This window comes from Cucumis sativus, chromosome 4 (genome assembly GCF_000004075.3).
Source record: "Cucumis sativus cultivar 9930 chromosome 4, Cucumber_9930_V3, whole genome shotgun sequence".
Classification (NCBI taxonomy): Eukaryota; Viridiplantae; Streptophyta; class Magnoliopsida; order Cucurbitales; family Cucurbitaceae; genus Cucumis; species Cucumis sativus.
In genome coordinates, this window is record NC_026658.2 from 3,937,637 (window position 1) to 3,961,599 (window position 23,963).

The 23,963-nt window shown below is 34.0% G+C and overlaps 4 protein-coding genes across 4 annotated transcripts; 2 read left to right on the forward strand and 2 right to left on the reverse strand.

The window, feature by feature from the left end:
• Positions 1-77: 77 nt before the first annotated feature.
• Positions 78-2,970, reverse strand: LOC101220608 (hypothetical protein). The gene is made up of 2 exons (XM_004146517.3): positions 2,398-2,970; positions 78-1,048 (listed from the first exon to the last, which is right to left on the reverse strand). Exons 1-2 carry the CDS (start codon positions 2,670-2,672, stop codon positions 271-273), a joined length of 1,053 nt encoding a protein of 350 aa, XP_004146565.1. The 5' UTR covers positions 2,673-2,970; the 3' UTR covers positions 78-270.
• A 3,919-nt stretch (positions 2,971-6,889) lies between these two features.
• LOC101210862 (5-amino-6-(5-phospho-D-ribitylamino)uracil phosphatase, chloroplastic) lies at positions 6,890-8,927 on the forward strand. Its single transcript, XM_004146476.3, has one exon. It carries the CDS (start codon positions 7,589-7,591, stop codon positions 8,720-8,722), a length of 1,134 nt encoding a protein of 377 aa, XP_004146524.1. The 5' UTR covers positions 6,890-7,588; the 3' UTR covers positions 8,723-8,927.
• A 157-nt stretch (positions 8,928-9,084) lies between these two features.
• LOC101211110 (serine/threonine-protein kinase BSK7) lies at positions 9,085-15,150 on the reverse strand. The gene is made up of 11 exons (XM_004146477.3): positions 14,793-15,150; positions 13,959-14,145; positions 13,652-13,869; positions 13,201-13,336; positions 12,546-12,679; positions 12,345-12,450; positions 11,589-11,674; positions 11,251-11,439; positions 10,942-11,094; positions 10,474-10,587; positions 9,085-9,834 (listed from the first exon to the last, which is right to left on the reverse strand). The coding sequence occupies exons 2-11, from the start codon at positions 14,038-14,040 to the stop codon at positions 9,592-9,594; spliced, it is 1,461 nt and encodes a 486-aa protein (XP_004146525.1). The 5' UTR covers positions 14,041-14,145; positions 14,793-15,150; the 3' UTR covers positions 9,085-9,591.
• Positions 15,151-20,588: 5,438 nt separating this feature from the next.
• Positions 20,589-23,550, forward strand: LOC101211608 (glutathione S-transferase T1). The gene is made up of 7 exons (XM_004146479.3): positions 20,589-20,975; positions 21,076-21,149; positions 21,415-21,475; positions 21,642-21,695; positions 22,183-22,262; positions 22,592-22,797; positions 23,076-23,550. The coding sequence occupies exons 1-7, from the start codon at positions 20,911-20,913 to the stop codon at positions 23,250-23,252; spliced, it is 717 nt and encodes a 238-aa protein (XP_004146527.1). The 5' UTR covers positions 20,589-20,910; the 3' UTR covers positions 23,253-23,550.
• The last annotated feature ends 413 nt before the right edge of the window (positions 23,551-23,963 follow it).

A 23,963-nucleotide genomic window follows, 5' to 3' on the forward strand; every position in this document is an offset into this window, starting at 1 on the left:
TTTTCATATTTCTCTAGTAACAAAAAGTTGAATTATTAGCTAAATATTTAAAAACAAAAACTAAAGTTTTTAAATGATTATCAAAAAAGCCTTGACAGCATTTTTCATTGCTCCAAGTCTTGTCAATTTAGTAAATGATTCCCTGAGAATTTTACATCAATTTGAAGATCTACTCTCAACAAACATTGCAAATTTAAATCGACAATGCTGCAAGATATAAAATAAAATTAATTCTTTATTGGGAGAATCGCTTACAAAACAATTTGGTTATTAGGTCTCTAACAGGGAGAATGGAATTGCCAATCCAGCCACGTTTTGTTTACCTCTCTCTTCCTCCCTTTGAGCAATTTCCTTCAAACTTGTCCATGATTTTCTATTACGCTTCCTTTTGGATGTGCCTTCGCTTGTTTCCCCATGTGATGTTGGACCAGAACAACTCTCAGGTTCAGTTTGATTCTTGGATGACGGTTTCTTCCTCTTTCTCCTCTTCGAATCCAACAGAGTCATTCCAGTCAAGGTGAGAGGAGTTGCAGGAGCATCTAAAGTAGGAATGTCCCTAACTTGCGATCTTGATATACTTGTTACGCTCAAGGTGGAAGAAATTGCAGGAGTTGTTCTAGGAGACGAAATAGCAGGGCCATCAACAACAGAAATGTCCCCAGTTGGAGAAATTGCACTGGTATCAATGGTTAGATCGTCTCTAGTTGTTGACAAAGAAGGAATTGCAGGAGTGTCGATAGTTAGACAGTCTACAGTTGTAAGAGGAGGAATTTTAGGAGTATCCATGGTAAAAATCTTGTTTTCACATTCTTTACCATCCTTGACAACCACAGATTTTACCTTGCTTACACACTCTGTGCCATAAAGCACTTTCATATGGCCTTTGGGAGTCCCTCTCTTTATGTTCCTACATGAGCAGTAGTGGCAATAATACGCCACAACATTCTGTGTCAAATTACTGCCTTTTTTGTGTCTTCGACGTTTCTTGGCAGTATTCTTCTCTATTCGTATGTTGCAGTTAGAACCAGGTTGGAGAATTGTTTCACACCTGAATGTAATATAACGGGTAAGATTGGTTAGTTTTATAGCCAAAAAAGATTAGATTCCAAGACAACATTCAAATGTGACATGATAAAAGTCCTTAACATGGAACAGCTATATGGTTCGAATCAGGTGTCCACTCCAACCATGTATTGAATAAAAAACACCAGCGGATTTTCTTTTCAAAGTAATTGTAAAAATTTAACAACAAGAAAATAGAATAACGGATCTTTAACCTATACTGTAATGCTCAGCCTTGTCCTATGAGTAATGTGATGTTTCTATTTTTTAAAAAAAAAGTAATGTGACCGATGTAAACATTTTTTTAGGCAAATGTAAACATTATTTGATTATGAGTTCCCTGGAAGTCAAAGGAGAAAGAAGAAAACTGTCATAAAAAAAAACATAACAAAACAAAAGGCACCCTAATTAGTATTACAACGAGGGAAATATAGTGGTTAAACACACGATTTAGAGAAATAAAGAACAATGAGGCTTGGCTAACTCATGCACTTCACCCACAAGTTTTTAGCCTGGCTGTTAAAGGCTTTCTTTTTCTTCCCAACTCACACGCTCCAAATAAAAAATTTCATTGAATTGGCCATACTCCATAGCTTACTGGCTTTTTCCTCAAGAGATTACCACATAGCAGAAGGGATAGCAAGCCTTCAACGGAACTAAAAATGCCAAAGTATCCAAAACTTTATAATCATGACTAATGAGTTCCAAAATCGATCGCCAAATGAGACATGCTAGACATGGTGGTCAATTCCTTCATACTCTTCCAAGCAAAAAAAAACACCCATAGAGATTCAAGGCCACCATAGGAGATGTTTATTATAACGTTCTCAACAAACAAACAAACAAATAACCATTTAAACATGCTAATCACTCTAAGTTTTTATCTTCAGAGGCATGTTCCTCTAGTCACTATCTTTGAAATCTCTCCTTCAATAGCTCTCCTGAAATCAATCAGGCAGAGCCAAAGATCTGACTGAGATTACCAGAGCAACACAAATTCCAGCTTCTTTCATCTCCAGCACCAATTGATGTGTTGTTCAGTAGTCTCAAAATAGCATTGAACACTTTCAATTCTTCAACCGATTGTTCAACTGTTGAATTCCACCATTGCAATAACTTAGAACTAATTAGATTACGGTGTATAACAGTGCCCCCCTAAATATTTCAATACTGCTATAAATCATTCACTTAGACCTAATCAAAAAAGCTCAACAAAAACCTCCCATCCTCAAATACAACCAATATTTATGAACTTGCCCTGTTATAAACGCTACAAAAACAACAAATCTAGGCATGCAAAGCTAAATAAATGTAAAGAGCAGAATACATACGAACCTCGCGCAGAGAAATAGAGAAGGGTCAGGAGAAACCGCCAAAGACTCGGCTGCAGCAGCAAGACGTTGCCCAAAGAAAGCAGCCAATGAAGGTAAAGACGGTTGCCCACTAGCCCAAGTCGCTAAATTTTCCAAATGATTCAAATAAACTTTGGCATTGTTAGATACTTTGGGTTTGATTTTCCCAGTAGCTTCCTGTCTTAGAGTGATGGAATTTTGAGGACCGAATCCGGGGTTGGATGATCCTCTATTCGTATTACTCTTCTTCCTCGCCATGTTAATAATAGAAATTCAGTTGAAAGTGCTTATGAATTCAAAACGTGATTCCTTGACGAGGCGGACGGCACGAAGAAGAAAGAGTGAGAATCGGAGACGGGCGAAAACGAGAAAAGTAGGGAAATAGACAAATGGCAGGTTGAGGAGAAAGAAAATTGATAGAGGGGTTCTCCGACGACCGAGAAGGGAGTGGGGTTGGTGCGGCGGTAGTTGGTTGTCACCGGCTGTGAGGGAGAAGGAAGAAACCAGGGTGGATGAAGGAGCAGCGGCGGAGGAGAAATAGAGAAAAATAGGAATTGTTTTTCTGATAACGTTTCCGTTAAATAGAAAACGGAAACAAACCGAAAACGTTATTAAACAAACGTCGGAGTAAAAAAACAAAACTATGCCATTAGGGATTTTATACAAAATCTAAAAGATCAAATGATAATCTAAGTAACGGTTAATCTTAATATTAACGTAATGAAGTGTTTAAACTTCGACTTCCAGTTAGATTTTCTTAGAAATATAGTTGAAAAATAAAAAGTAATCTCACATACATAAAACAAAATTGATAGTACTAGTTCAAAATTGTTAATTTTTGTCAAATTATTCAGGGTGGATATCTAAATGGCTAATCTTCTACCAAAGTTGATCTAAAAAATAAGCCTAGTTTTATCAACCTTGACCCGAAAGAGGTCAAAAATACTAAAACTTCAATATAAACTAGATTAAAAAAGACCTAATCGTACAAATACAAAGTAAGGATAATAGGTCATTGACCTTTGTATAAAAGAATTTTGCACACATTCACCCACGTCCTAATAAAATATTGATAAAGAATGAGAATGAGACTAAACCTATGAATAAGGTGTAGGGTGTGTGTGAAAAAGGTCATATCTAAAAGTAATATCAAATACTTTGTTCTCCTTCCAACGTTCTAACTTAAGCATTGAAGTGGTTGTGGTTTACAATACCATGAAAACTAACTTTCTTCTCCTAAAATATACATTTTGTGTGGTTGTTACGTAAAAATTAAGTCTTATTTGCAAAATTTAACCTTTACTAAGTGGAAAAGTCCATTATTTTTCTTTAATACATAAAAAGTGTAAACATAAAGAAGCAATGAGAAGATTCTTTTTGTTTGGGGAAGATGAATCAATGACTTTGAGACTTCCACGCTACTCTTTCTCGAAGGGTTTTGCAAAGAGTGGTCCAAAGTCCAAACTTAAGTGCAAATATTGAAAATGTAGGGACCCCTACAGCAACCTCTTTGCAACCTCTTGTCCTTTATTATTTCCAAATTTTCTACATGGATTGCTACCTTTTCTAAAAGACATGGATTCCCCAATTCTCTCCTACATTTTGCATTTATCTCGTGTTTTAACCCATTTTCATTCTTTCTTTTCTTATAATCTAACCATTATTCCTATTCATCGTAACTTTTAGGTATGGTGTGAAGTAGGTTTTAAAGGAGACGTTTGGAACTCTAACTTCGACAACCAACTTCAATGAAGACTATTTTCCATTACAATGATGACGACTAACTCATTTGACCACCTCATGTTATCAATTCGGCCTTCACACCTCCAACAACCACCTTTACGACCAACTCTAATACTTGATTCCAATACGCACGACCTCTAACTTCCTAATTCTACGCAACTATCAACTCTAGTGACCAATTCATAGTATTGAATATTTTTTTTTTTAATTGTAATCTAACAATAATAAAAACACTTTAAGAGTAACAAATTAAGCAAAATTATGACTAAAAACACCCTCGAAATCAACTTGTGTAATGTCGTACAACACACTAATAAAATAGAAACTAGACCCAAAATGTATGGGGTAAAATATTCTTTTTTATATATATAATTTAGCGCTTTGAAAAAGAATTTAATAAAATTAAATAACAATTATATGTACTTAAAAATTGAAGTTTCAATATTCTATAAATTCACAAGTTTTTGGCCCAATTTGGATGAATGACAAGTCTGAGTATCTCTCCCTTTCTATTCCTCAATTACATATGTATCTTTTAATTAGTTGAGTTATCCTCAAATTAAGAAATTAGTTTAGTTAATGGGTGTGATTGACAAACTATGATATTTAAAACAATATTTTCAATATAATTAAAAATAATAAGTAACATCCAAACAACTTTCGTAAGTTCAATCTAGTCCATTATTATTATTAATATTGCAAATGTATTGTAATTAAATGGTGGAAGAATCATATCCCTAACTATAATAGAGATGTTTCTTCTAGTAATATTAATAGTAACTAGGGAATGCTTTTTATTTGAGGGATTGAGTTAAATGATGTATATTAGGTTATAAAGTATGAGTAAAAGTAGATGGAAATGTGTGAGCTTTAATTCAACTTGTGTAAAGTACAATTTGGAAAATCATCTTTAATTCAACTGTTTTTGGATCAAATTTAAACTAAAATTCAAACTATAAACATTAAACATTGAAACTTTAGAACTATATTTAGTGACCCATTTGCTATTTTATAATTTTTAATCAAATTAATATACTTTAGTTAGTCAAACTATTAATAACGTTTTCTTTTTAAGGTAGAATTTCAATTTTCATCCGCATATTTGAGTTATAATATTCTCCACCAACAAAAATTCAACTCTTTTTCGTTTTAACGTTTAAATCAAATCACTTGAAAAGGTCTATTTTAGTCTCTAAAAACAAAGTTTGGTAAAATTTCCAATTTTTTACTTTTATTTTTTCTATTTTTAAATTTTTGTTTATTAAGAACAAAAATTATATATTTTTTATAATTTGTTTTATTTTCTATTTTTTTAGTTTTGTAAGAAACAAAAAAAAAAAAAAAAAAGTGAATGAGCTACCAAATTAACAACCAAAAATACAATAAATGATTGAGAAAAGTGAAATTTAACTTAAAATCTTTAATATATAATTGATTGTGTATATATTAAGCATCTTTTTAAGTCAACAAAGTTGAAGATATAATAATTAAATGTAATTAGGAGGGCCAACCCATTCGTATTTAATTAATTAAGCTAATTTATGAGCTTCTCATTCTAAAGAAATTGCTTCTCTCAAAAGACATTTATAATCACTTTGTCCACCTTTATGGGACATTGCAACTTAAATTATTGTACTATAAACTCTAAAACGATAAATATCATAGGGCTTTTTTATTACTATTATTAAATTTTAAATATATATTTTGAGTTGGAAATTAATTTGTTCTCTTAATTTTAAAGTATATGAATTTGTTAAATGTAACATTAAAACTCCAAATTCTAACACTAAATTTAGAAGGCCTTTTATGTACATTTTTAAAAAAAAGATAATTTTAATAATATACACATTTTAAATTAAGAACCAAGATGTGTTGATATCAAACATTTTTACTCTTAAATTGTACTAATATATATAATTTTTTTTGTATGATTGTTTTCAAATATAGCAAAATAGATCAAAATTTTATGAAATATTGATCCACATATAATAATCTCTATTTTTTTAAAAGTTGTTTTGTAACTAAAAATAACTTTCTCATTTGTATATATAGGTTGTTAGCTTCCCAATTTTTTCTCAATCTTTAAAAATAGTTATTATTATTATTAAAACTAATTTTAAATATAAAACAATAAAGTAAAATATAACAAAATATTATAAATCTATTTAGAATTAGTTGCGATCAATTAAGATAAATAAAAAAATCATAAAAAATATAACATTTAATAAAATATTTACCTTTAAAAAATAAATATAATAAATTTTGTTGGATAGAGATAAATGTCAATTTTTATTATTATTTATTATTATTATTAAGATTATTTTTAAATATAGAAAATAAAACAAAGTATTTAGAAAAATATAAGAAAAGCTTATAATTGAAATCGTGATATATGGATAAAAATAAAATGCGATATTTGAGTATATTTTGAGAGAAAATGTATATTTAAAATAAAAGAATATATTTATTAAAAGAAAAAGAAGGAAGTTAGGGGCGAGAATTTAGATGCAATGATGAATGATTAGAGGATTATTGTTCGTTTTTAATCTTATCTCAAAAGTAGTGGCAGAAAGCGTAATAAAGGTAAATGATAAGGGCAATTTAACCATAAAACAACCGAGATGGTTACCGACACGCGGCCTTCCACCCGGTTGCTGGTCGGCGTGCGTGACCGGTCAGATGGCCACCCTCTTCTTGTTCTCTCTTTCCTTACCCTCTCCTAATTCCTATTCTCAAATTTAAACCACAAAACTCTTCTCTTTCTTCTTCCTAAATCCTTTCCTTATGATTTATATATATATACACACATACAGAGAGAAAGAGAATTGAAGATTCTTTCCTTTCGTGTTCCTCAATATAACCCTTAACCCACCAACCCCCCTTCTCCCTTCTCCCTTCTCCCTTCTCCCCTTATCGTCAATCCAATTCCTGATCTTCTTCTTGGTAATTGCTTCCTGATTCTTCTTCTTCTTCTTTCTGATTTTTCAACTTTTTCTCTTTCTTTTTCTTCTTATTCTTCTTCTTTCAGTTAGGTGATTTCTATAAAGGGGGCCCGTTTTATTTAAGATTTGAGCGAGCGATACCCACCAATTCCCTTTTGGTTGTTTCGCTTTACTCGCATGCCCCCGTTTCCTTTTTGTGTTTTGGAATAGTGGGTTTTGTGGATTTTGCTCTGTTTCTTGGCATGGTGGGAATGTTTGTGGTAGTGTTTTGATTAAATTTGGTGTTAGTTGTGTTGTGTTGTTCTTTTCCCTTTCTGTCATTAAGGACAGTTTGGGGATCTGAAAGTTGGATGATTCAATTGATTGCCAGGAATTCAGGTGGATTGATTTTTTTTTTTTTTTATGTTAGTGTAAATTTGGTAAGTTTGTCTATAATTTGAGTCTAAAGTAAAAATTCGTAGTTGGGTTGAAGCAGTTAACTGGTTTAAGATGGTTCAATCGATTGCAGCAGCTTCTCTTTTTGGTCATCAGTTGCTATGTGGAGGAACTTTTGTTAAGGAAACATCCTACAAGAGGAAGAACAGCTGGTTTCCAACATCTAAATTTGTTGGGAAGAGACTGATTTCATCTCCTCCAGTTTATGGATTGAAAGTGGATCGATTAGCAGTTTTTTCAATTAAGGCTTTATCATTGGAGGTGACAAAAGAGGCATATTCATTCAGGGAAGATAGAATACCAAAGGATTGGAACTATGATATTGATTCTGGATTTGATCGAAAGCCGGGTTTATGGCCTCCTGAGAACAAAGCAGATAATCCTTCATTGCACAATCCATTGCTTCGACAAGAAAGAATGGGGTGTGGTTGGTTGGGTGCTATATTTGAGTGGGAGGGTGTGTTGATTGAGGATAATCCTGAAATTGAGAAGCAGGCTTGGTTAGCTCTTTCTCAGGAAGAAGGAAAATCCCCTCCCCCAGCTTTTATCCTCAGAAGAATAGAGGGGATGAAGAACGAACAAGCTATTTCTGAAGTTCTTTGCTGGTCAAGAGATCCTTCTCAATTGAGAAGAATGGCTGCTAGGAAGGAGGAAATTTATCAAGCATTGCAAGGGGGAATTTACAGATTAAGAGCAGGATCAAAAGAGTTTGTGAATGTTCTGATGCATTACAAGATTCCCATGGCATTGGTTTCTACCCGTCCTAGAGAAACTCTGGAGTCGGCCATGGGAAAGATCGGAATCGATGGTGATTTCAATGTAATTATAGCAGCGGAAGATGTTCATAGGGGAAAGCCGGATCCAGAAATGTTTGTTTATGCAGCACAGCTTTTGAACTTCATACCTGAAAGGTGCATTGTGTTTGGGAATTCAAACCAAACTGTTGAGGCTGCTCATGATGCTCGGATGAAGTGTGTGGCAGTGGCAAGCAAGCATCCTGTTTATGAACTTGCGGCTGCGGACTTGGTGGTGAGGCGTCTTGATGAGCTGACCGTCGTTGATTTGAAGAATCTTGCAGATATTGAGTCCTCTGAATTTGGTCCTGGAGAGCCAGAGTTGGAGATGGAGGTGGAGGAAGATGATGAATCTCCATCAACCATCACAGCAGTTGATGATATTTTCTGGTGACAATGGCTAAATGTACATAATTTATTGTTATGATTCTTAACGTTAATAGTTCATCTGTGTATAGAAATTAGAAAGGGTGGGAAATATCTACCAAAAAGAAAAAAAAAGGAAAAAAAAAAAAGTGGTCTGCATTGGACCAACTTAATGGTATATGTACGTATTTTTTATTTCTGTGTCTGAAAGTCCAATGTTTCCTTTCTGCTTCTTCACAATTTCCCTTTAAACCCTCCAAATATCTGGAGAACAGTGGCTTTAAACTTGATAGGATTAATGATATTATTCGACAAGTTTTAGATTGTCTTTCTACTTTCCCTTACATTCTGCACTGAAATTTCTATGTTAGCAGGATTAATTCGAATATAAACAGTTAAAAGAGCATTGATTGATTGAATGTATAGTGTTAACAAAATATATTTGCCCATGTATTTGACAAAAACAAGCATACACAATAGCCTAACAGAAATTTGACAGGAGCCTTGCCTACATAAGCTAACGGTACTATACAGAAATTACAAGCATAATTCCCTTCCTTCGCCCCTCCCCCTCCCTCCTCCCCCCTCCCCCCTCCCCCTCACCCCGCATACTTTTAACAGTTGACTCCTTTACAAAACCAAATCAATTTTCTAAGTTCTCCTACTTTTCTGGGCCATGTATTAGAAAACTGACTAAACTCCAGCCAGTTCCATATAAATAAAGGGAATCCATCAGAAGGGACTCCAAGAAAAGTCTTCTTAAGTTGCAGCTCAGCATTATGGACGGATTTGAGGACAAAAGGATCAGTTTGAACAAGTTTGGCAGGCCTGTGGCTGGCTGCAGTTAAACCTCAAATTTCTGCAATACTAATAATTTAGATATAAGTCGCCATTAACTTATTTGGCAGTTGTTTTGGTCTCAAGTGCAAATCCCTCCCTGAGAGCTGTTTGTGCCTCGTTGTTACTACCAAGTGCAAAAAGTGCAGCAGCTTGCAAATAAGATGCAATATGCCAGACAGGTGATATAACTTGAGCTTGCATTGCATCATTTAGAGCTTCTTGGGGCATCTCACATGCAAGATACGACAAACTACGACGTGCAAACATTGTTGGAGAAAGCACAGCTCCGGCATCAATGAACTGCAAGAGACAATATATGTTATGTGTGCTTAGTCTTCCATATCAGAACTTCCTACAAAAGCCTTCATTCCCACATCCTCGTCATCTCACATGCAATCTTGAGTAAATAGAGATATAGACAATGGCCAATATGTTTTTTCAAAAATCTTCTACTCTCCCAAGTTATATGACACATTATCTTGAGCAAACTTTCCTTATGAAATATAAATCCCATCAAAGTTGCTAAATACAAGGTTATTTATAAATCATAGCCATGTCTACATACTCTGCAAGAAAAGCCAGAGGTACTGATTCAAGTAGTAGCCCCATAACTTGGGTTGAGAAGCAAAGCCGTAATTGAAGCTCCTGGTCAACCATCTTCTTGGTGGTTAATTTAATTAGATACATAAAAGTTAAAAGTTGAAAACTTTGTTTAGAATTTTTCTTGAGTTGCTCCTGATTTGGCAGTTTGTGATCTCTATATGCGATTAGCTTCTAAAACTTTACTATTTCCTTTGCCTTCATAATACTAATTTCCCTCTCTTTGTTGTACTCTATTTCCTTTTTTCAAGCTCTCCAACAAAAATAAAGCCACACACAAGTCTTGAAACTGTAGAAATTAATTTCAGAAGTCTTAGATAGAAAGAAAACATCACAGACCTGTGTATAGGAATCAATTGCAGCTCTAAAATCCTTATGTCTAAAAGCAAGATCACCATTTTTCTTTGAACTCAATGTTTCCTGCATCTGGTTGGTCCACATCTGGAAGGAAAGCTGCATGCAAAAATCCATCAAAATTAGCAGCAAGAACCTGGTACCTCTATTTCTACAATTGAAGATAAGGTACAGTAATGAAAGAACACGAGTATGAAAAAACAGGATGAAAACATCCATAAACGTAATAAGATTTCCTTCCAGTTGGATAGTATTAAAACTTGTGGCTTTATAATATGAACACAATTGTGTATGCAGATGCATGTTTAAAGTTTTCTAAACTGTAAACAAAGCTGACTCGAAGAACTGACAGATTGTCAGAGTAAGAAACTCAATTACATGATTATAAGAATGACAATAGTATAAGAATTTGTATCAACATTTGTTACTTAAATATGATATGCCATAACAAACCTCAGTTGCTGAACCCTCATCATCCTTGTAGTTTATCTTTTCTAAAATCTCGTGGATGACAGTCAAATCCATTCTTAAGCAAGCTTCTCCAAGTGGTGTAAGAGGCAAATCTGAGGCATCACGAGGTATGCCCAATAATACATGTGAAGGAACCTGAACAAAGATAGAAATCAACATGATGGTGTTTTTTCAACTGGTTAAATCCTATGAATATGAATAATAAAAAGAAGTTGCTAATGCCATGGTGGCATGCAAAATAATAATAATAAAAAAAAAAACTTCAACTACTGAAATGGCAAGAGCATATACCTCAGTGTCCGTCTGAAGAGGAGTTAGAGAGGAAACTAATGATTTTGGATTAGGGCGTTCTCGAGGCTCATACTGCAAGCAGCGAGAAGCTAATCTCACTAACTCAGTTCCTTCATCATTTGAAAATTGTCCTTCCAAACAAGAATCTGTCAGCATTTGAAGATTCCTGTCCCTTATTAAGTCAAGAGCCTAAAAGTTATCGAACAGAACATTAGTAGGGCAATTATTTGGTGCAATTCCAGATTCGGCGGTGCAGTTTATACTTCCATTTCTGAAAACACGCCTTCCAATAATCTCATAGCATGATAGAAAACCGTTAGGTGAGAAAGAAGGCTTACATGGCTAGGTGGGATATGTTTTCCACTGAGGAGGTCAAGCAATAGAGTGCCAAAGCTGTACATAACACTTTCTGGAGTAACTCTTCCTATAGATAAATGATATGGTGATTTTCAGTCCATCATACTAAATGGTCTGATAATTGATCAACAAGTAATGCATACGAGTAATGATGAAGAAAAACAACCGATAACAGAGACAAATTTTCTTGCATGTCTTTGAAATTGGTATAACATGACTCCAAAATCTGAGAGCTCAAACAACATAGGGAGTTTGGCTCATAAAAAACCAAGCATACATGTTTGGTGCATCAGGACAGAAACATTTCGACAACATAATAAGGGAACTCCAAGAGAGACACATTTAATAAAATCGGCTTTCAAGGAAGAAAAGAGTCCTTTGCTGAGAGAACTACCATTCTTAATTACTATGCCCACATTGAAAGAGATCTCATAAACAAACATCCCTTGAAATTTGACACTATACAGATGTATGGGCTTCCCTTTCATATGTTACACAAGTGCTTTAAATCAGTTGAACGGTAAACTTTAAAGCCACTTCCATGTTTTATTACACATGCAAAAAGATCAATATATGAAAACCTCGTAAAGTTAGAATCAGCAAAACAAGAAAATCTGGCTACCGAATACTACAACTCCACAAGATGAAGAAGATAAGAAGACAAAAACCCATTAACTACTAATTAATAGTACAGAGACAACAAAATAATCTGGCCTAATGAATAATGAAGGGTGTACCTGTTTTTAGATACTCCGGAGGACAAAATGCCAAATTTGTGCTGTAGCTTTTACCATCTCTACTGTTTTTCATCATACCAAAGCATGAAAGCCTGGGGTTTCCATCCTGAGAGGAAATATTATCATTTTACACAACCACCAGATCTATCCCCCACATAAATAAGGGGATGACAAAAGGTCGTACAATTTAAAGATGCTTACATCATCAAAAACGACTCTATAGGCATTGAGATCATGATATAGGGCACGGCCTTTACTTGTACAGTACTCCAAAGCTTGTGCAATATATAAGGCCACTCTTAACCGCATGATCCATTTCAAAGGTTGAGAATCCCCTGAGTAAGTATTATATTAAACTTCACTTTAGAAGATAATGACCTGTTACAAGACCAAAGTACAGGAGGAGAGGAAGAAGAAATATGGAAAGCAATTAAGGATTAAAAACTCGTCTTTAAGGATTAAAAACTCGTCTTTCACATCATCAAATGTTTAATTTTTCACCACTTATGTTGAAACTTTTTGAGTTCCTCACAATGTTAATGACACAACTATTAAGGGATAATCCCTGCAAGAACTGCACAAGTTTGCTTCAACCAACAATGGTCATAAAAATAGCATCAGCGAGCCATGGCATAATTACCAACAAGGAGATCTAAAATTCAAAATAACAGGAGTGAAGGATGAGAAACGAAAAGGTAATACATAATTCTTTTACACCCACCACCACTAACCATGGGAACCTTGACTTATGTTAAATAAACATGCAACTCAGATCCATGCTGAAAATTCAAATAAATGAGCACCACAGAAAGGTAAGTCAGGGCGGCCAAAGCATTGATAATTAAACTAAACTTACAATGAAACAAGTGCTTTGCCAACGTTTCATTAGGCATATATTCTGCAATTAGTAATCTCTCATCACCTTCACAGCAACAACCAAGCAAATTTGCCAACCTTAGATTTCGTAGCAGACCTACATTCTTGGCCTCTTCCTGAAATCAAAGGAAGTAACATTTGAAAGAGTATAAAACAATTTCCATTGGAGAGAATAGGAGGCCGAAAACACAAATATCTCAAAATATTAGATATAAGTTTCTGATTTTAGTAAATAATTATTGAAATCAGGTTAACCAAAATTTGTCAAGGCTACACATTTTTAGAAAGTTAATTTTGCATTTTCCTTCTGGAAGAAGTTAGTACAACTTTGTGCCATTTACAACTTACAGAAAATTTATGAACATCTTTTTGCATGTAATCATGGTGAAAGATATGCCCATGCTGGTGAATGTTCTTAAATATAAGTTTACCAGAAATTGCCTAGCATCTGGCCAAGCTGATCTGTCGAACCGTTTGACGGCAATCCGTTTTTGATTCTCGAGCTTCCCCTTATAAACAACATTTGGAGCCTTTTCCCCATGTTCTGAAACTATATTCTCAACAGCAAATCCAGATGTAGCTATCCTTAGTTGCTCAATGGTGTATTCACGAAATGCAGGTATGTCGAGGTCACTACTGCCTTCGTTTTCTGCAAGAGTAAAAGATCTATCATAGTAATTGCCTTTTGAACCGTATTTGTGAATACATATTCAACCAGAGCAGTAGATTTACACTTACCAACATCCTGGAGGTCAGGAACAGGCTTGTTATGATCTAAAGTCCAACAGCACCCTGAGAGTTTTGAACAGCCACAACCCATCCTACTTGAACTCAGTAATTCTCTAATCAATAGAAGCAATTACGGTCGTAAACTGCCATCCAGCTTCGCATGCCAATCCAAATTTGTCCTTCCACCAAAGAGTAACTACCAAACATAACATTCGAAGTATTATTTATTTTAGAGTAATAATTGGCACATCACTGACAAAGCTCAAATGATCTTCAACAATACTGGGGTACGTTGGAAACTTGAAAGTAAGAGATTTTTCCCAGTGTACGCATCCACCATGAGGCCAATTGAGGTCCTATAAACTAGAACCATGCTAGAATGATATATGTATTGTTGGTAAGATAAATGGATGCAATTAATAAGTCACAGAGATAGACAAGACACTGCCACACCAAGACAATTTAAAGCTTTGTTGAGAAATAAGATTCTAATACCAACAATAGAATGATCAAAAAGTGGATCAGGATAAACCATATTCGTCACATTCCAGCATTTGAAACCAAAAAAGGCAAAGATGAGAAATAATTCCCATCTGGGTTATCTTGATAACAACCAAAAAAAGCACTTTCCCCTTTTTATCTCAAATTTTCACCAAATAAAGTGAGCTTACAAGATGATATAGCATGAGAAGAAGCAAGAATACATGCTTTCAACAAATCAAGGCTGACGAAATAAGAAAAGTAAAAGAAGTATACAAGAAAACTAGACAACCCCAAAGGGAAAAAAAAAACAACACCAAAAGCACTCAGTCAAAAAGAGAATCAAGCTAAGCAATTCCTCACCCTTGAATCATTCGAAAAAGAAGAAGAAGAAGAAGAAGAAAACGTCAGAAGACTTGCAAGTCTCCCCCTTCTTTAGCTTGCTTTGCTATGCAAAATTACTGAAAATTCAAACTAAGAAAGAGTCGCTCGAGATCTTAACGTGCATCTAGAGCACCCCTTTTTTTTTCCTCTCTCAATCAAGGGGGAAATTTGACAGCTTTGAGATTCGGATTAGAGGGATAAAATAGAAATAGAAAAATGTTAAAATTAAATAATTTATAGATATTCTTTCCCGAATCTTTTTCGACAATCGCTTTCTTCATTGCTTGCTGTAAGCCTGTAAACCCTGTGTGGGTTTGGTCCACCATTCTCCCTTGTACCCACCGACATGACCACCCTCCCAAAGTTCGAATTTTGATTCCAAACAAATTTCACTCTTTCATTAATCATTTCAATGGGAAAATAACTAGTTTCATTCTTAGTTACTCTTGGGAAGTCTTTTTTCTGCTTATTTAGTATTTTGGGAATATTTCTAATCTAATGGGAATCATTTACTGGTTGATTAAGTATTCCTTAACATGTTGCTGCAAGCATGGTTATTGAGTACTTGAGAGCTCAATTTAGACCCTTTTGATGTGATTAATCATCTAGTTCAACTTTGTTAAAAGAAATGTCAAAGTACTGTGAGAGTATGCATACTTCTTTGTATTAAAATAACTATATGTATAAAGAAAAAATCATAGAGTTTGTCGAACTATTTTTGTTGAGCTAGAATTTTTCGTTAGTGGGACGAATTTGGAAGTTTGAGTTTATAAAAGCTATTATTTATGTTTATGTTTTTTAACAACTTTAGATTACTATTCCGTCATTTTTAACTTCTAAATCTTCAATTTTTATCGACAACATGTATAAAAACCAACGAGGAACTAAACAAAATAAACATAAAGAGAAATTAGTTAAAGAAATATTATGAGTTGGAGAGAGACCAATAATAAAAAGTGTAAAAAAGGGTTATACAAGAGAGTTCGGTAAAGGAATTTGGATCACTTTAACAAGTCAGTAAAATATAAGAAAAAAAAGTTAGTGATAGCATACCTTAACTAACATTTGAGTGTGTATTAGTGTCCACGAGATTTATAATGTAAATCTTTCAACATCGATTATCCAAAAAATAAATAGTGATAAAAAAATTATTTGGAAATAGAAAAATGTTAGGTAAAAAGTAGTTAGGAAGATGAAAGTATACTTTCAAATATAACATGGACAAGTTATATACCAAACGTAAGTGTGCCTTATTTAATTATGTGCCACCAACATAGTTAGATGAATAAATCACTCATTGTAATCTCAAATGTTGAAAGTTTGACCTCTCACACGTAATCATCAAACAAAAAGAAAACAAACATTTTAATATGTGTTACAAATATCCAACAGGAACTAAAATGTCTAATTAAACCATACCTCTTCTCTAGCGAGTATGTATTCTTTTTAGTTTTATAACTTCAATTCAAAACTACGTATTCATACTAATAAACATAAAGTTTTATCTCAAAACTAATTGAAAGTTATCTATTTAAAAGAATCGTACATTTCACTTAAACATTATTCAATACAAGATTTTTAATAAGAAGAGTACGAAAGTATCGTGGGAACTCAGCTTGTTGTCGAATGTCAACAAATTATAATAAGTCTATATGGAGAGAGAGATGGTATTAAATACATCTTCGTATGAATCTCAATATTTCATCCCATCCATAGTTGACTTCTATGCCATCTTTCTATTCCTATTTATTTTTAGTGATTGACTTTGTAAAGCTATTGAATAAAGTCAAGTTGTAATATTTTTGTTAGGCACCAAGCTATGAACTAATGAATTAAATTGTTAGGAAATCATGACTCGTAAATTAGATTTGTATGTTGTTTTATTTCTAAACTTTTGGTTATAAAATAATATTGATTTGATATTGAAAATGTTGTTTAAGTTATTTTCTAATAGAAGAAATTTATTAGGTTAGTTGTATGTCAATAGTATTCATTATTATATTGTGTTTGCACGTGAATGCAATTAGTCAAAATCATACGAATACGACCTAATTGATCATACTAGTTTTTTTATAACTAGAATAGAAATTTGAAACTTAAAAAGTAGAATCAACTTATTTGAATAAACATTTTTCAAAAAATATTTGCAAAAATAATCCTTCAACATCCTACCCTTTGAACCCTATGTTTGGTCCACCACTCTCATTAGTTCTTAATGTAGCAAAACAATAAACGGGACACTTTTAAGTGTAAACAAATTTGTAACCTTTAAAATTTGAAGAAGGTAATATCAATCATTAGAAATAGTATTGTTTTTCTTTCAAGTAAAGCTTAGCTCAAGGGTAATTAGTATGATATTACATCCGAGAGATATAGGATTTGAGTCCCTAAACCTCCAATTATTGTACTAAAAGAAAAGAATTGTCTTTTCATGTTAACATTAAATTCTCATCTAACTTTAAGAAGAAAAAAAATAATATTAAAGAATGTAAGATGAACTATAGAAAGATTATAACACGATGTTATAAAAATTCTTATTTTCAAAAGATATATTAAAAAAAATATTTATTTTGAAAGTTATATTAGACTTTTGATACTGAAAAGATAGATGGGGAATTGACAAAAATAGGCCAAAAATGGGGTAGAAATAGAGTTTTAGGATTGATTGTAAAAAAGTTGAGATTTAGGATAAATTGGAGGTGAAATGACGAAAATACCCTCTTTTATTTTCCTTTCTCTTTTCTTCTTTTTCCTTTTCTTCTTTTTCCTTTTCTTCAACCCGAAGACAGAAGGCCGTTCAAAAGAAAAACGTAAACCAGAGCATTTGAACTCTCCCGCGTCTGCAGTTACCCCCTTCAACTCTCTCCCGCCTCTGGTGAACGTTTTTCTCTTCCGTCCATTTCTTCTCCACTTCCATCCATTTCTTCTCCACGACTCTCCGCTATATTTTCCGATTTCAACTTGTTCACGGAACATCTCCATTTCTTCTGCACGGGTCTCTGTTTTACTTTCGACTTCATCTCCGGCGGACGCTTCTCCACTTCCATCCATTTCGATTTCAGGTTTGTTTTCACCGGACCTCTCCATTTCTTATCCACTCCTCTACATTGGCAGTGCCGTATCCATCATCTTTGAAGTCAAGTGAGTAATAAAATCTCAGTTTTTTTTTAGAGTTAGTCTGTTGTAGCTTATTTATTATTACAGTATTCCATCTTGTTTGTTTAAGTTGTCTGTTGAGATGTGAGTTTTTTGTTTCTGGCACATTTTAGAGAAGAAATGCATGTCATATGCACACAGACATAGAGAACCGTGGGAGCCATTCTGTTTTTAGGAAGAAAAACCATTTCCTTTGCAATGTACTGTAATAATAGAAAAACCATACCTTGGAGTTTAGAACTTGAATTCGAACATATATTTGGTATCCCATATAAACTCTGCAAAGTTACCAGTACAATAGATATGTGCTAAACATGCATTCTAAAGATTGTATTCTAAAGACATTATCATAAGCTGCATTGTTGAAAGACCATTTCCTTTGCCTTGAATTTTTCCATCATCTCACACCTATCAGCACCTATCTCTCACCTTCCAAAATTTTGAGTAGAAGTCCCAATATAAGAGTGTTAACTTCCTAAACCGTTTAGAATGCATGTTTAGCTAGTCTACTAGGTGTTAAGGCTTTAGGGTTAGCAATTGTATTAGACTTAGCAACTTTGCCTTGAAGTTTTCCATCATCTCGCACCTATCAGCACCTATCTCTCACCTTCCAAAATTTTGAGTAGAAGTCCCAATATAAGAGTGTAAACTTCCTAAACCGTTTAGAATGCATGTTTAGCTAGTCTACTAGGTGTTAAGGCCTTAGGATTAGCAATTGTATTAGACTTAGCAACTTTGCCTTGAAGTTTTCCATCATCTCTCACCTATCAGCACCTATCTCTCACCTTCCAAAATTTTGAGTAGAAGTCCCAATATAAGAGTGTTAACTTCCTAAACCGTTTAGAATGCATGTTTAGCTAGTCTACTAGGTGTTAAGGCTATAGGGTTAGCAATTGTATTAGACTTAGCAACTTTGCCTTGAAGTTTTCCATCATCTCTCACCTATCAGCACCTATCTCTCACCTTCCAAAATTTTGAGTAGAAGTCCCAATATAAGAGTGTAAACTTCCTAAACCGTTTAGAATGCATGTTTAGCTAGTCTACTTGGTGTTAAGGCTTTAGGATTAGCAATTTTATTAGACTCACCTTCCAAAATTTTGAGTAGAAGTCCCAATATAAGAGTGTTAACTTCCTAAACCGTTTAGAATGCATGTTTAGCTACTCTACTAGGTGTTAAGGCTTTAGGGTTAGCAATTTTATTAGACTTAGCAACTTTGCCTTGCAGTTTTCCAGCATCTCGCACCTATCAGCACCTATCTCTCACCTTCCAAAATTTTGAGTAGAAGTCCCAAGATGCTAGTGCATCCATGTTTAGTAAGTCTCTTATGCAATTATATTTAATTAGTTTTTTTTTTATGCAGGTTTCAGTATGGCTTCGACATCAACTAACGGTCCCATGTACAAGATTGACCCTGCTCATCATTTTCAGTCTATAGTAAGTAGTTTATCACATTTAGTAAGCAGGTTGACTATGTTGTCGGATCAAAACAAGACTGTCAAGATCCTTGGGTGAATGTTGATTACATTTACTCTCCATTCAATATCCATGGCAATCATTGGATTCTATTATGCTTGGACTTGGTACGTTGTCAAGTTAAGGTATGGGATTCGCTTCCGTCGCTGACGAGTGCCGAAGATATGAGAAGCATATTAGAGCCAATTCAAGAGATGGTGCCAAATTTGCTCGATGCTACTGGATTCTTTGTTAGGAGAGGCGGATCATCAACACACAAGGAACCTTGGCCACTTGTCATTGTCGACTCCATTCCACTTCAACGCAACAATAGTGATTGTGGTGTATTTACAATTAAGTATTTCGAATATGAAGCTTCTGGTTTAGATGTAGCTACATTATGTCAAGAAAACATGTCATATTTTAGAAAACAATTGGCATTTCAATTATGGACCAACAATCCCATGTATTGACTTTTAGTTTCAACTTTTGAAGGAATTGTATATGTTCCAAACTATGTACATAAATAGTTTTATATAATGGAATGAATACCATTTTTGTTTTTTGGTATGCAATTTTTATTTCATTATCTTGGAAAATTGTAAAGTGTGCAGAACTTTTATATAATGTACAACAATGCAGGTGAGAGCAACATTCTCATGCTCTTAGAATTAGGAAGGCCAATTTATCCCACAATGTATGAAAATGGAGAGAGATGAGAGAAAAATGAAATATTCTTTTTGGAAGTGAGAAAATGGAGAAAATGGTTTTCAAAGGCCGGTGGAGACCATGGGAAGAGCTTGAGAAAGAAATTTCAAGAAAACGAATTAAAGAATGGAAAAGGAAGAAAAAGGAAATTTCGTGAAAATGAAACACCAGAGGGAGGGATGAGAGAAAAATGAAACATTTTTAGAAAGTGAAAAAACGGAGGGAGAAGGAGAAGGAGAAGAGAGGATTCATAAATTGATTTTAGGATATTTTTTAACTTGAGGGTAATATAGACTTTTTCCAACTAATTTGTCCTAAAAGTCATCTTTTTTAAAATTCATCTCAAAACTCTTTACATCCTTCCAAATTATCCTATTTTTGATAATTCCCCAAGATAGATTTGAATGTCTATAAAATGTGAGAGATTTTCAAAGGAGGAGAGTTGTTTGATTTGAAAAGAAAATGGTGGGTTGATTATTCACAATTGATTAACAAAATATTAAAATGTACTTGAAAGTCCATAAGATTACTTTTCGGTTTAATCATATTAAAAAATGGAAAATGATAGTGAAATGAAAATGAAGATTAATGTGAAATGAAAGCAGGGCTGACAAAAATCTCATCCAAACATCATCTAAATCCAATCCTATCGCAGTTGGGAAGCGCGCCGAGAAGAAAGTCTCAATCTTGAATTCACTAGGATCATCCTCATTCCTAAATCCTAAGACCCTTTTTTTGTTTTTGTACCCAGTGATTTTTATCTCCGACCAATCGGTAAAAATGGCGCTTAAGGTCTATGCAGATCGAATGTCACAGCCATCGCGCGCCGTCCTCATCTTCTGCAAGTAAAATCTCTTCCCTTTTCCATTAATTTTGCTTCCCCTCGTAATTGGGTATTTGATATATATGTGTATATATATATTTCTTCGTTTAATGGCGTTTTAGGGTCAACGGGATTGCTTTTGAGGAGGTGAAGGTAACCTTGTCCAAATTTGAACACCTGACTCCTGAATTCAAAGGTGGGTCAATAGAGACGTGGGTCTATTACCTTCAGTTTCTTCATGTTCTTTATAATTTAAGATGTAATTGGCTTTTAGTGTCGTTGTGAGTTCCAACGAGATGAGTCTCTGGAATTCGTACTTTGGTGAAGAGGGAGGGCAAAATGTTGTTGATTGGTTGAAAAATGAAACCATGATTTTTCTTGTGTTACTTCTTCTATTTGCCCCCTGCTCTGTATTTTTTTTTTTTTTTAATCTCTAATGGACTTTTGGGTTTTGCTTGTAGAGATCAACCCAATGGGAAAGGTTCCCGTCATTGTTGATGGAAGATTTAAGCTGTTTGAGAGGTATGTTTTGAACATTTTTGTAGATATTGCGATCTCTCAAGAACAAGGGATAAAAATCTTACTAGTAACACCTCAATTATTTTTAAGATTTATGATTGAACTTGTGTATTGATATGGTTACTATGTTAATTTTAATATTGTGCATTGCTTCATTTTCTTTTGGCAGTCATGCTATTCTTATCTACATTTCTTGTGCGTTTCCTGGTGTGGCAGATCACTGGTAAGTGATTGCTCATATCTCACTACTGTTTTGCAGCTTTCTCTGTTAATACAAATCACTTTTGGCTAGAATTCTAATGGATATTCGTTGCCTAAATTAGTGTCCTTAAAAGGAAGGAGGGTAGATTTGATCTCTGTTGGTATTTGGTTCAACAGCCCTTTTCTTGCTTTGAGTTATGATCTTATACTTCGAGTGTAGATGATTTAGTGCCTTATTTTTTATTTGTTATGTTTCAAGAAAAGGTAGTTTAGACTTTAGTGCTTGGTTGAACCCAGCAACTTAGTTCCCTACAGAAGTGCCAAGTTCTTGCAGATTATGGTCAATTGAAATAAAAATATTGTTCTTTGCATTGTTGTAGCTGTGGGTTTTATTTTATATATGAATTCAGTTAATCTCTCGTGTGTGTATATTTAGCACCTATGATTGTAAGCTTAAGAAATTTCAATAAGCTCAGCTCTTGTAACAGAATTTCTGTTCATGTTATTAGGTATCCAGCTGATCTTTTCAGGAGGGCTAAAATACATTCAGTATTGGATTGGCATCATTCTAACTTACGTAGTGGTGCAGGTATGTAACTCAAAAGATGTTTTTTCTTTCTGATAATTCTAAATTCATTCTAACTTCTTCATACCATAGCTTTTATATTGAGTAGATAAAGCTTTCTTTCATATTTACAATGGTTATAATGGGGTTTCACGTGTAAGAAAGACTCATCACAGAACAAAAAAATAATCCCACAAATATAATCGCTTACTAATTACAGCTTATATTAATAAAATAAAAATTAAAAAAACTAACTTTAATCAAATGTATATAACCAACCGTTCATATTCGCATAGATTGGGGAGAAGTGTGCCACAGGGACTTATTTTTTCTTGTTTTTTTATCTTTTCCAGCTCCATTAATATTCAATACTGTTCTTGCACCTTTGTTCGGCCGTCCTCTGAATCCTCAAGCAGCTGCTGAAGCTGAGAAGCTGTTATCCAAGTCGCTTTCAAAAATTGAGTCATTTTGGCTGAAGGGGAATGGGAAATATTTGCTAGGTGGCCTCAAACCATCCATAGCTGATCTTAGTCTGGTTTGTGAAATTATGGAACTAGAGGTACAGTACACACACTGGTGCAAATACATCTAATTGCTTTTTTTGAGATCACTTCAAGACCTTCAAGAAAAACCAATTTCATTGTTTACTTTCTGAAGGAGCTCGTAGAACCAACCAGTAATCGGTTTGCCAGCCCTTTCTTTTCATTTGTTAAAATCTACAAAAAGTTTTAGGACGGAGCTTATACTTATTATGTTGCAAAACAATCCCATATATCGCCTTCATCCCTGTTTGGTTTTCACTTGATCTAATGGTAGCAAGGATTTTTTAATATGCAGCTTTTGGACGAGAAGGATCGGAGTCGTATTCTAGGTCCACACCCGAAAGTGAGGGAGTGGATTGAGAATACTAGAAATGCTACAAACCCACATTTTGACGAGTTTCATAAGATTCTCTTCAAGCTCAAGGAAACTCTACAAAAGCAGCACTCCCTGAAACTGACTTCAAAAATTTGAAGTTTTCTTAACACCCAACTGTTGTAGGACCAGAAAGGTTGTCCCGTGAAATTAGTCAATGTAGTTGACTCATACACTCACGGATATCAAAAAGAAAAAAAAAGATGTGAAGTTTTAGGTGTTTGTCTTGTTAATGCAATAGAATAAATGCCATAAAAGGAAAGGTGTGAAGATGATTATGAATGTAAGTAATCTGTTGGGTTACTTTTGATAGATGAGGAAGAACTTGGTTTGATCTGTGTAATCCAAACGTCCCACAGTTTCATTTATAGATTATACTCATTTTGTACATCTTCAATTATTCCATTTCTTTTTTCCTTCGTGAACTCTAAACTCAAACATTAGAGGTCAAATTCTAGAGATTGAGGCTGTGAAGAGATGAAATTTCTGCAGTGGTAGGTGAAAGGCGAAAGCTTTTAGAGAAATTAATTACGAGTAGAGTGAAAAATGTTGGAAAAATAAATTTTTTGTCTGCATAATAAAATCATCTAAACTCTAATATAAAATTCAACAAATTGTTGACTAATGGAAAAGAAACATATAAATTTCAAATTTTGTATTGAAATCATAGGCTTAGTACACTTTATGGTTTTGAATTTTAGATTTGACATCTATTTGTTAAATGAAGTTTCAAAATCAAAAGTTGCATTTAATTTCCTATTTTTTTTAAAAAAAGATGATTATTTGACCATTAATTGGAGATTTGTGTAG

Bases quoted from the DNA above. Each gene is read 5' to 3' on its own strand.
- LOC101210862 (XM_004146476.3), top strand. From the start codon at position 7,589: ATGGTTCAATCGATTGCAGCAGCTTCTCTTTTTGGTCATCAGTTGCTA.
- LOC101220608 (XM_004146517.3), bottom strand. From the start codon at position 2,672: ATGGCGAGGAAGAAGAGTAATACGAATAGAGGATCATCCAACCCCGGA. The intron at 1,049-2,397 runs GTTCGTATGTAT...TATTACATTCAG, and splicing joins TCTCTATTTCTCTGCGCGAG to GTGTGAAACAATTCTCCAAC.
- LOC101211110 (XM_004146477.3), bottom strand. From the start codon at position 14,040: ATGGGTTGTGGCTGTTCAAAACTCTCAGGGTGCTGTTGGACTTTAGAT. The intron at 13,337-13,651 runs GTAAACTTATAT...CTTTGATTTCAG, and splicing joins CAGATGCTAGGCAATTTCTG to GAAGAGGCCAAGAATGTAGG. The intron at 11,675-12,344 runs GTACACCCTTCA...ATTTATCTATAG, and splicing joins TCCGGAGTATCTAAAAACAG to GAAGAGTTACTCCAGAAAGT.
- LOC101211608 (XM_004146479.3), top strand. From the start codon at position 20,911: ATGGCGCTTAAGGTCTATGCAGATCGAATGTCACAGCCATCGCGCGCC. The intron at 21,476-21,641 runs GTATGTTTTGAA...TTCTTTTGGCAG, and splicing joins AGATTTAAGCTGTTTGAGAG to TCATGCTATTCTTATCTACA. The intron at 21,696-22,182 runs GTAAGTGATTGC...TCATGTTATTAG, and splicing joins CCTGGTGTGGCAGATCACTG to GTATCCAGCTGATCTTTTCA.